Genomic DNA, 13,028 nt, shown 5'->3' with positions numbered 1-13,028 from the left:
AAGTTCAATAAATTCAGAAGTAGAAATGCTACAAACTTATGGAAACATAATTTGAAAGTTTAATTATTTCATTATTTAAACGTATTTTACACTTATACAGTTTTGTGATTTTTTTTTTTTTGCAGGGCAATGAGGGTTAAGTGACTTGTCCAGGGTCACATAGCTAGTAAGTGTCAAGTATCTGAGATCAGATTTGAACTCAGGTCCTCCTGAATCCAGGGCCAGTCTTCTATCCACTGCAATACCTAACTGCCCCTTGTGGAATTTTAATAATATAATTAAAAATTTTAAATATAACAAGAAAGGTTGCCCCATCATCATGTATTGCTTTATGACAGTTTCAGGATGAAACTTTTTCATACCAATAGATCAGTATAGGAGGTTCTCTTGCCTGGCTACCTCAGTCACCTGATCTATTTTCATTAGACATTTTCCTTATGGGGTCACTTCAAAATTGTGAGTGTTCATCAAAGCATAGTTCTTTAGATGCTATTAAGGATAAGATTACAAATGCTTCCAGTCACTGATCATTAGCTGATCAAAGTTTTTAAGAAGTTCAAAAATTTGCCAGAGATGTAGAGCACACTACAGTCATGTTGAAATGATAAGAAATATATCAATACTTAAATTTTTAAATAATTAACATTTAAAATTTTATTTTTGTGTGTATCATTTTTAGTTCTGAAGTTATTATAACTTAAAATTTCACTTAGTTTGAAATAGTTACCTAGGGATAACTCTAGGTATCTATTGAGACATAGCATGCTTCATCATCTGATCCAATTCTGATGACCTTCTTTTCTCCTGGGGTCTGTTTATCAGAAAGAAATGCCTGTCTGTGACTTATATACAAATGAATTAAACCACTCCATTAAAAAATGTATTCCCACAATCTCATTGAAGGTCTAGGCTTCTCTAAGATGCTAAAAGAATGCCTCTAGTGCTTTGGCAAGCTCTAGATATACAGGATTTACAGGGTGGTGGGATTGGGGTGGAATTACACAGGATAAAAAGCCATTGAGTAGTTGACATTAAGCATAGGATAAGAGCAGCTATGCCCAGATCAGATTTTTCCATAGCATATAGCAGGGGACCTGGTAATATTTGGCTTCAATATTTCTCAATGCTACTTTAAGGCAGTGTGCACAGAGTTAGACTTGGTTTGAAATGCTGACTGAGGGTGAATCAATACCTTATTAGAGCTAATATGATAATAATTGATGTTTATAGACACCTTTACCTTTTGCAAAAATGTCTTAAATGTATTATTTTCTGGGAACTTTACCACTCAGAGAGGTACTATAAATAAATACTATCAGCCCAATTTTACAAATGAGGAAAATCAAACTAAAAGAGGGGGTACATAGTGTCTACAACCTTATTTTTACCCAGACCATCTTAATATAAGTCAAGAGCTCTATCTACCACACCATACTCTCCCTCTCCATCTCAGCTTAAGAACATTTGCAGGAGATGGGCAGAGTGACATACTATAATTAATTAGTCATGCTAGATAATTGGATACTTTGATAGTTTGACACTTTGAAGAAGCTATGATTTCATTAGTGAACATTCCTTCCATTAATAATGAACACAACCACTCAATGGCTTTTCATCCTATGCAATTAAACCCTCACCCACACTCTCCTGTAAATCCTGTATATCTAGATCTAGCCAAAGTAAGGTAGACATTCTTTTGTTCTACCATTTAGGGAGTCTAGCTGTTTTATTGACATGATCTGCCCACCACTTTTTCTGGACACATCTGTCCTCAACAATGGCTTTTACCTCCATATGTGCTAAAAGTTACTATTGACATATTACTATCCATGTATAGCCTGGTTAATCAGTTGTTTTCTTGATAATTCTAGCTATTTTTTTGATGAAATTTGTTTTCATTTATTCCCATTTCCTATGTAACTTTCAGGAAAATCCTTTAAAATTCAGACCTTTAAAAACCATTCTTCCTATTGCCAAAAAGCCTCAAAAGAATAAAGGAACCTATTTATTCTTAACATCCAGAGAACTATAGTAGTAAACTAAGCAAGGATCAGCACAGGGAAAATATGTAGCTTTATAGGAGGTCTTACCTGGCACCAACACAGAATGGATTCTTTCTTTTTTCTTTTTTCCTTTTCTTTCTTTCTTTCTTTCTTTCTTTCTTTCTTTCTTTCTTTCTTTCTTTCTTTCTTTCTTTCTTTCTTTCTTTCTTTCTTTCTTTCTTTCTTTCTTTCTTTCTTTCTTTCTTTCTTTCTCTCTCTCTCTCTCTCTCTCTCTCTCTCTCTCTCTCTCTCTCTCTCTCTCTCTCTCTCCCCTCCCCCTGTCCCTCTTCTCTTTTATATTTAAATGATCTCTCCAGCCCCCTTACACACACACACACACTATTGATTATCAAGCCTCATCTCAAACTGCAGAAGCAAAATTTAGCTAAAATGCCCTTTAAATTAAAGGGCTTTCTGAATTTTTTTCTTTAGTTTAATGACTGTTTAATCCTGTTTAATGACTTAAACAATATGAGACTTTGCAATCAAAAACATTATTTACTCTTAGATTTTTTTCATTCCTATAAACAATGTATATAAAGTAAAAATAAAATTATATGATGTCTTGTTTAGTGTGTTGGGACAGAATCATCAAATACAAAGCTAGACTCATTGCTTCCATATGTATTTTGAGCATAGTGACTCAGTGAATGACTGGCTACTCTATGGAAATGAATTTGCTTTGCAGAGAAAACATGTAATCCTTAGTATTATAATTCAGATGACAGTCTGAAATAGGCAACATTCCATTGACTGTGATCACCAAAATCTTTATATTTTCTTTTGTATTTATATAAACAAGTTTAAAATGCCATGGATATATTTGTTAAACAGCCATTACTTGCATTGTGCAAAATGTCAAACTTTTTAGGAAACAGGTCAGTCTTCCTGTGGCATGTTGTAATTTAAAAAGGAAAGACATATAAAAACATAAATACAAAATAGCTTTCATTTCTATTTCAATAGAGTCATAATGCAAGCCAAGTACAGAAAGGAAATATTAAGCTCAGCTGCCCTAGGGATATTTTTTCATGGGATAATGTATAATGACTCAAATCGATATATTTGTGAAAAATTCACTATCATTGTATAATACTTGAATTAGTCACACAGGTAATAGTATAAAAGCCCAAATGATACATCATAAATTTTCATTCATAGATATCACATGCTAAAGAACAAACTTCTAAATGGTTAACACTCAGGGAAAGTTCATCTGGCACCAAGATCTTTTTGAAATAGAAATCATTACTTACAGAATTAAAGTAAATATTACTATGAGTTATCTAAATAGCAACATTAGTGGTCACCACAATTTGTCAAGTCTGTTATTATAACACTCACTGAGTGCCGACAGTATAATCAATGAAGTTTAAAAAGTGGGGGGAGGATTTGCCCAGTTGACCTATAGCTAGATCCTTGGTTTTACCAAGGAAAAATAAAAAGGAAAGAAACCAATGTAGGTCACACTCAATTTGTGAAACGTGTACATGTATATAATACAGAATTTCATTGATCTGGAGGTGGAAGGAATTTCTAAGTCTATCTTGTCCAAAAGAGGACCAGGGAAGTTTAGCTGCTTAGAAGTTAAGAGTAAGAAGTTAAGAAGTAATAAAAATCAGAGATGGGATTTAAATTCACAACCTTTAACTGAGAAACCAACTCTCTTCCTACCATACAACAAATTTTGGAGTCACTTTTTCTTGGGAGCCATAATTCACATCAGCAAAACAAAAACAAAATCAAACCTTATATATATATATATATATATATATATTTCATAATCCACTTCAGTTTTGTCATATAGTTTTGAAAGCACACCAAAAATAGTTTCTCTAAGGGAAATTACCAACTAAGAATCAATAGCCATAAGCAGTGATTAAAGAAGAGTGTTACCTTGGCAAACATAGCCCCTCTCTTCATGGCCAGCATTGCATAAACACTTGCCAATGGGCACCAGCCATTCCCCTTCTGTGCTGCAGTACATTCTGGGTGGTTCCTCTTCCTTGGAATTATTAACACAAGAACCTCGGACTTCCACCAGGGACTGGGAGTCCATAGGTACTGTATCTGGAAACATTGCCAGGTTCTTCACTGTAAAAGGGCACTTTTTAAAGTACACTCTGACGGATACTAAGGCAACACAGGCACCAACATCTTGAAAAGCCAAATAAAAGCCTTTCCTGTTCACTGGGCCTACCTCTCGAACTTCAGTGTTGAGCTTGAGAATACGGTCCCCCAGGTCCATCTGTGTGAAACTTTCATCAGCCGCAATTGTGTCAATCTTGGTAAACTGATGTTCTCGGAATTTGACCCCATGGTCATCATCTGATTCCATGTAGTAGAGGTTAAAAGTTTCCTTGCAAGTTCCCAAAACCAATGGGATACTATTGCAGTCCCTTAATGTGAACTTGAGCTCCACATAGATCTTCTGAGCTGAATTTCTTGGGACCCAGTTTGTTCTCAGCCAATTATTCTGACTATGATCCATAACATTGCACACCTGGTAGGTCCTGATTGGGGTGTAATGCTCATCAACCCCACTGATCTCTTCCCACTAGTTTCAAAAAACAAACAACAAAAGAAGAAGAATTGACATTAATAGAGTGATTATAGTTGGGATGAGACATCAGTATGTTAGCCATTTCATAGAAATTAGAAATTCACAAAAAATAGACACCATTAGTTCTGTTGGTGACATCACATTTTACCTAATCTTTTGTGTTGTTCTTACTCTATTGTTTTTATTTTAGTGCAGACCCTAAATACTATCTGTCTCCATTCTTGCCATGGATTCCTAACATATATTTCAGATTCCATTCTCTTCTACTCCCAATTTAAGATGCATATCAGCACCACAATTATTTTTCTAATGTATATAGCTCTAATCATGTTACTCCTCTGCTCAAATCATCAATAGTTCCTAATTGTACAAAATACAAATGAAATGCCTTAATCTTAATTTAAACTCTATTTCAGTCTAATTCAACCCTACCTTTTTAGACTTTGCCTCTATTACTTTCCCTCATGTACAAAATGGAGTAATCTCTGCCCTCTGAACTTTGATTGCATTTTTCTGCCACAGTCTTTGCTCACATCATTTCCTATTGCTTTAATCCTCTCTATATATATACATCAGTAAATTTCCATGATTTTTCCTGTTAATACCACCTTTTTGGGGGCAGCTAGGTGGCACAGTTGATAAAGCACCAGCCCTGGATTCAGGAGGACCTGAGTTCAAATCCGGCCTCAGACACTTGACATTTACTAGCTGTGTGACCCTGGGCAAGTCACTTAACCCTCATTGCCCCGCAAAAAAAAATGCAATACCACCTTTTTTATCAGTCCTCAAAAAGTACTTTGATGTGTATCTCTAAAATGGACTTATCATGTATCAAACTTATCTGTATATTTATGTTACCATGAGAGCAAAGACTGAACTTAAATTTCTCTCTGTCCCATTATAGACCATAACATATGGTAGAAGGACTGTATAGTATAATTAAAAGGGTTGAATTTATTGTCAAGAGAGAACTGGGATCAATCACTGCTTTTCACAATTACTTGCTGTGTGAGGAGGAGCAAATTACATAACCTCTCTGGGGCTCAGCATCACCTCCCTTGCATGATTGTGACAATCAAATAAGATCATGTAGCATACTTTAAAGTGCTATGTAATTTCAGCAGTTACTATCATTAATATTTTTTGCCTCATACTTGTTTGTTGAATTGATATGAATTTTTTAGCCTTAAAGATTCAACCGTTATTTGTCACTTGCTGATCTTTCCATTCAAAAATCACAATTCTGGAAAGTTAGTTCTTGGCCTAGAAAATGCCTTCCACTATCTATGAATAAAATCTAGATAATAAATTGTAGTCCCTCAGTGGAGTTTAGTCTAATTGTCTATGCTTCCTGGCAAAGATTATCCTTTAGTTAACTAAGATTCAAGTAGATTGCATGGCTTTATAGCTTAAAATTCAGCCCAAAGTAAATAAGGAGCAGGCCAATGTCTTTGCTGAAGGGGTAAAAAAAGATTATTTTATCCAAAACTTGATCTTATTTAGGAACAGGAGACTAAACTGCCAGAAATCTATCAATCTGTTGATCTTTTCCCAGGCAAAACTAGCATTGGAGTCCAACTGGTGTGTTGCCAAAGATCTTTGAATCGTCATCATGATAACAATTCATGTCTCACCATCTATGCAATTAATTTTCTATACACAGAAGCTGCAAGATTGAATGTTAAAGTATTCAGTCATATCAAGTGATGTTCAGTGACCCAAAGAAACTTTGGAATTACCCATGAGAAATAGGAGAGAGACAATATAAGGCAATTGCATCTAATCCCACCACACATAGTAATTACTTCCATATTGCATTTAATAAACATGAAAGCATGCAGGTAGAGCTACAAAAATTTGTAGAGTCATTTATTTGTCTTAAGTCTAGTGGGTTAGAGAAGACTTTCAGCTACTTTAGCTAAGGGCTTTGTTTTGCTACAGCTAGCTCAGCACCAGACCCATAAAAATCACAGGATCCTGGAGGCAGTTGGAGCTGAGCTTGAGGGAATACTTTATCTTATTAGGAAACATGATGGGTCCAAATCATGATTTTCAGGTTTCTATATCATATTACCACACCACCATCCATGTTCCATTTATTTCTTTGATTATTTATATTTCAAAATTCTCACAGATACCCAGGACTATGAGGTTTGGGCCTCATAGTCTCTGTGTCACAATGAGAGAAGTCCCTAATAACCTTACCTGTACTATTGAAATAGCATCTTAACTGCTCTCCCTGATTCCATTATCATTAGCTTTTAAAGCTATTCTGCAAACCAGATTCATCTTCTCCAAACATCACTTTGTGCATGTAACTTTCTGCTAAAAATATTTTAGTGGTTCCTCATTTATCTACAGGTTAAAATCCAAATGACTTTGCCTGGCAGTCAAATCTATCCAAAAGACAATCTCTATGAACCTTTCCACCTATACTTTCTTCCATTTATGAACCCTTCAGCTTCAGTCAAATTAATGTAATTTACACATTGCTTTCAGCCTATGCCTTAAATAGTCCTAGGCACATATTCAAAATTTACGATCGTTTAAGGACAATTCAAGTCATGCCTTCTTGAACCATTTCATCCAAGTGTTATCTATCCCTCCTTGAAACTGCTATAAAATTCCCTAACACTCCTTCGATACATATACATTACTTTTGTACTTTTTTTACTGAAAGATTTTCAAGTTTTTCCCCAACTATACTGTAACCTCCTTGAGGGCAAAGACCTTTTTATGTAATTTCTTTGTTCATTACCTAACAGTACTTTATACTTAATTCAACTGAAGAGGAAAGCATTTTAAACTATGACTCTGGTACTAAGCTCTATGCATATGAGATTAAAAGCAGAATTTCCTTGAAATTCCTCAGATATAATAAGGTGATGGATAAGATATTTATGGAAATACATGTGATAAAATGTAGAAGATACAGAATAGACAACATTTGTTAATACAATATAATATTTTTTTCTTAATTTTTCTCTGCTTGTGAGGAAAATCAGAGGGAGGCAAATATTTACACATATGTTGCTACTGGGAATTTTATAGGTCCAAAATTCTCTTTCAAATTTTAAATTTCATTCACATTTCAGTGTGAATAAAGCTGATATGGATTCCTTGCCTCTTTATGAGATTTACTTTAATACAAAGAAAATATTTATCCTTTCTTTTTTATAAGTAGGAACAAACATTCCATAAAACTATTCCGTACAAAGTTTCACATGGGAAGCTATTGGGAGTGTGGCAAAGATGATTGCAGAATATATAATTTGTGGATTTTTACTAACATCACATGTAAAATCAGAAGAGCTGCAGACAGAAAGAATGACAAGTACCAGGAAACCAAACTTTTAATGACTACTTTAGTGTCTTTACAATGTGTGTTTCTACACTTTCACAAAATTACATACAATATTAATTAAAAAATAATCTCAGGGGATAGGTTGGTGGCACAGTGGATAGAACACTGAGCCTGGAATCAGGAAGACTCTTCTTTGTGAGTTTAGATCTGGCCTCAGACACTTACTAGCTATGTGACCTGGGCAAATCATGTAACCCTGTTTGCCTCAGTTTCTCATCTATAAAATGAGTTGGAGAAGGAAATGTCAAACTACTCTAATAAGTTTGCCAAGAAAACCCCAAATGGGGTTACAGAAGAGTTGGACATGACTGAAAAATGATTCATGACAAAAGTATAAACTCAAGAGGATATAGTGCTTTCTGTCAAAACCAAAACCAAAAATGAAAACAAAAACAAAAAAACCCATGAGATCATGACACTATTATTCACAAAATGTGAATTTATCTTCCAGTTACATGTAAACATTACATTTCACATTTCCACTATGTGTATGCATTAGAATTCACTGCAACCATCTAGAATTGTTGTCTACTATGGACAGCATTGTGCTATATGCTAAAAAAGAAAAGAAATGCTTGGTGGTGAGCTTCAATGATTTGATATAAAATATGATTTTAATTATGGTGATCTCATTGCAGTTTAATATTTTGCTTCTCAATTCTAATTTGGTAGGCTAATGCAAACACTTGGATATAGAGATATAAATTGCAAGATAATGCAAACAGCACTGGTATGTTCTTCACATAAAAGGTTGCAGAGAGCAATTATCACTTCATTAATTTGTAATGAAGACCAAATTGCCTATAAGTGATGGTAGACTGCCATTTCAGACCCCTTGAAAAACCAGCAACTCTTCTAGCATTCTTGAGCAGTAAGGACAGGAATAAAATCCTGAAATTATCATTTGCTTAACAATTCAAAACACATACACTGAATGAGACTATTATTTTCATGCTTACTTCTGTCATATCAATAAATGACCATGTTTAACTCTAGCTTCCCATTATGGAAACATTTGTGTAATATTCATAATTCATTGGTAATTGATCATAGCCATGTAGTTCTTTTCCAGATCAAAATTTAGCTCTGAAAAAAGAGATAATATACAAAACTATGTGGTGTCCATCTTATTTCTTTCCAGTTGAGGGATACATCTTTCCTTATCTTCAAAAATATCCCGAAGGAATTTTAAACAGTTATATTTTCATTTAACAAAAGAAGATAGAAACTCACAAGTCACTTAAAGGATTTTCTTGAAACCACATACACACACAAACACACACACACACACACACACACACACACATCCAAGGTCAAAAATTCCAAGCCCTGACCTTCAACTTTCTAGTCCAGTGCTCTATTAGAACTCAGTTTCACATGGTTGTTTTTCTTGTTCTTTCATAGATAGGTAGAACAACAAGAACATTTTCAATCCATTCTCCTTCTCCCCAGAGAAGCCATCTTGAAATTGATCCACAGCAGAAGGAATCATGACCTTTACAGTGAACTTGTTCTTCAGTCAGGATAGCTTATGAGACCTAAGGGAACTCTCAACTTCTACTTTTCCTAACAGCAGCACACTTTGTTGTCACCAAGCCAGTCAGGGAAACATATATTTTTAATAATTAATTGGTACTTAACATAATAACCATCATTTTGATAAACCCCAAATTATAGTAATTACAGATTTATACTCAATATTTAATTGTCACTGGGATAACATTGTTGGCTAGCTGCTTTATTCATTAGGATAGTTAAAGATGGGGTACTGAAAAGCAGTTAAAAATTTCTTTAAAACATTTAAAAATGGTTATAGTACATTAGAGTTGTTGACATTTAGCAAAACCAGAGACAGAGTACATGTTTTTCCCCTCAGAATTCACCTTATGGGAGCAGACACATATATTCAATTATTTGCAGCTGAGCATATCATTTGGAGAAGAGACTGGCCTTACTTCTATGGATCTCAGGATCATGGATTTAGAGTTAGAAGAGACCTCATAGGCCAAAAGATTTATTTTATAATTGAGGAAACCAAGGTCAAGACAATCTGAATTCCCAAAGTGATATTGATATTACAATGTCAGAGTCGGGATTTGAACCTAGGTCCTGTCATTCCAAATCCAGCTACCATATGAAGCCTCATGAAGGAGAAAGGGTAATAAATATGTCAAGAGACCTCAGTCATCATCTTTCCCTTGCCATCAACTCATTGTGTGACATAGGGAAAGTCAATTTATGTTCCCTGGGCCTTGGTTTCCTTAACTATAAAATGAGGAGTTTGGATGAAATTATCTCAGCAATCCTGTCTAACTCTAAAATTATGCTTCTTGACCCATGGTGATGCTATTTGGCATCTACTTTTGTTAGATTCAAGGGAAACTGTATTTCTTTATAAAAAAAAAATTAGTAATGAATTGTCAAACACTTATATGTGAAATTAAATGTCACCCAGAATTCTTTATGTTTTCCTTTCTTTCCTCACATATGAAATTCTAGGATAAACTTATATAATATCTCTGAACAGTTCTCCTCTAGTCTCTTTCTCCTGTCTTTGAGGAAAATAACCTTTACAATATTTTCTCTTTGTGCTGAAGCTTGATGAATATATTTCTGGTTCATAGAATTCTTTTTCCTGGGTCTTTAACCTATGTAGGCCTCATTTTCATTACCTGTACAATGAGGGAGTTGGATTATAAGTACTGTGGTACTTTCAAATTCTAGATCTATGATCTTATGATGAATTGATAGTAGTTGAAATTGTGTTGACCACAATGTTTTGTTGTCCTCATTGGAACTTGAGAGAGAGAGAGAGAGAGAGAGAGAGAGAGAGAGAGAGAGAGAGAGAGAGAGAGGTTTATAGCAATATTAACATGGAAGGAGCTTATAAATTAGAATTAAGAAAGAATGTAAGGATGTAAGGAAGGATTTATTTAGGAAAACAGGATTTACTGGTGTCCACTTCTTTTGTTATAAAAATTACATATGACCTTCTAGGACAAGTTGAGTCACTGGGCAGTAGGAAATTACAGAGAAAAGAAGAGTAATATATTGGGTTTATTGATAGTGCATTCATAATATGCTTGCCTCTATTTTTTTGTAGTGGAACTAATAATTATGCAATGTTCTGGATACAATAGGATGTAGTAGAAAGAATGCTGGTCTAATAGGCAGAAGACACGGGTTTTAGTTTTATCTTCTCCATTAATAAGCCATGCGTTCTTGAAAAGGTCACCTGACATGTCATCCTCAGTTTTCTGATCAGTAAAATCTGGATCATAATAACTTATCTGCAACCACATAAAAGCTGTGAGGTATTATTATTGATATAGAAAGTATTATTTACTGTCTATTCTAATTTGAATGTAAAATACATACCTACGAAAAGCTAGAATAAATGATTTACTCTTTTTTGGGAAATGATTTACTCTTAGTGGTGTTTATTTTTAATTTTTTTTAAGTATATGTAAGTGTGAACAAAAATAAGCATTTAAACTTCTACTGTTTGGTGTTTGGGATTCTTGTTTTTGGTTTTCTATCATAATATAAGGATTTCTTATACCAATATGAATGCGTATCCAATATATATATATATATATATATATATATATATATATATATGTGGCACAGAATAGAGATTATTTCCACAATTATGTAAAGAAGAGGCATAGGAGAGCTAAATGTGTACCCTAAGTATTTATAGGAATGTTAAGTATAATCCATTAAAATGTGTTCTTGTTTAGTTGTTTTATTCTTGCATGATACTTTGTGATCCCATTTGGGGTTTTCTTTGCAAAAATACTGGAGTGATTTGCCATTTACTTATCTAGGTCATTTTATAGATGAGGAAACTGAGGCAGTGTTAATTGACTTGCTGAGGTTACACAGCTAGTAAGTGTCTGAGATGATATTTGAACTAAGGAAGATTAATCTTTTTGACTCTGGGCCTGGCACTCTATCTACTGTGCTACCTAGCTGCTCCCATTCAAATGTACAAAGAGTTACTATGAACATCTTTTTTATTTTATAAAAGTATTTTATCATTTTCCAGTTACATGTAAGGATAGTTTTCAACATTTGTTTTCATAGGATTTTTAGTTCCAAAATTTTCTCCCACCTTCCCTTCCCTCCCTCCTCCTCGAGACGGAAAGCAATCTGTTATAGGTTATATTTGTACAATCATATTAAACGAATTTCTGCATTAGTCATGTCGTGAAAGGAGATTCAGAGCACAAGGGCAAAACCTTAAAAAAGAAGGAAAAAAAAACCAAAAAGTAGAAATAGTATGGTTCAATCTTACTATGAACATCTTATCTGCCTATGCTAATAATTAGGTATTACAGTCACTGAAATATTTGATTGTACATAAAAGTCACATTTCCTCTTTATAAAGACTAAAATTTATGCTGATTTATCCCAGGCATTTGTGGAAAAGTACAAAGAAAATCCATGTATGTGCCTATTTCACAGTTAATCTCAGATGCCACTTTTTATAATTAAAGAATTGATAAAGTAGGGAAATGTGTTTTATCTGGCATGAGTACTTGATCTTATATAATCAAATTGGAGTTTGTGTTTGATAGTACCTACTAGTGACAGGTAATATCACAACCCAACTCTATTATCAAATGCATACATACCTATATAAACAAAAGGGTGAGATAACTTTCTAGGAGCTATGAGTGTTGAGGTAGGGAATCTGTAGGAAGCACGAATGCTTACAGTCCAGGAAAAAAAAATTGAGTCTGACACAAGAAGGGAAATCCTGGAATCTGGAAGGCAGTATAAAATGCATAGAGCAAAAGTAAAAATGAACTGCTAGACAGATACTTTCTGCCAGGAGACATAACACACCGATATTATGCTAGAGTAACAAGCATTCCAAAGCGTAGCTACTATGCAAACTCCTTCTTCATTATAAACATTCAGTTGAGTCAGTTGCTGGAAATTTTTTTTCTGTGACAACTTATTTCCAATTTGATAATGGAAGCCCATTTGCCTTACAGAAATGTAGAGCCTATATTCATAGAATGCCTCTCTTCCATCATAAAAGGATAGT

At 34.2% G+C, this 13,028-nt stretch overlaps 1 protein-coding gene across 1 annotated transcript in view; it reads right to left on the bottom strand.

Moving 5' to 3' along the window:
* Positions 1–13,028, bottom strand: part of EPHA3 (EPH receptor A3) — a 420,397-nt gene that overhangs the window by 302,034 nt on the left and 105,335 nt on the right. Inside the window, exon 3 of the mRNA XM_043996808.1 lies at positions 3,939–4,599. Within this exon, the coding sequence (XP_043852743.1) occupies positions 3,939–4,599 (661 nt within the window). The remainder of the gene's footprint in view (positions 1–3,938; positions 4,600–13,028) is intronic.

Source organism: Dromiciops gliroides, chromosome 3 (genome assembly GCF_019393635.1).
Source record: "Dromiciops gliroides isolate mDroGli1 chromosome 3, mDroGli1.pri, whole genome shotgun sequence".
Taxonomy (NCBI): domain Eukaryota; kingdom Metazoa; phylum Chordata; class Mammalia; order Microbiotheria; family Microbiotheriidae; genus Dromiciops; species Dromiciops gliroides.
The sequence above is the reverse complement of the archived record's forward strand: the minus strand, read 5'-3'. Positions and strand labels throughout refer to the sequence as shown.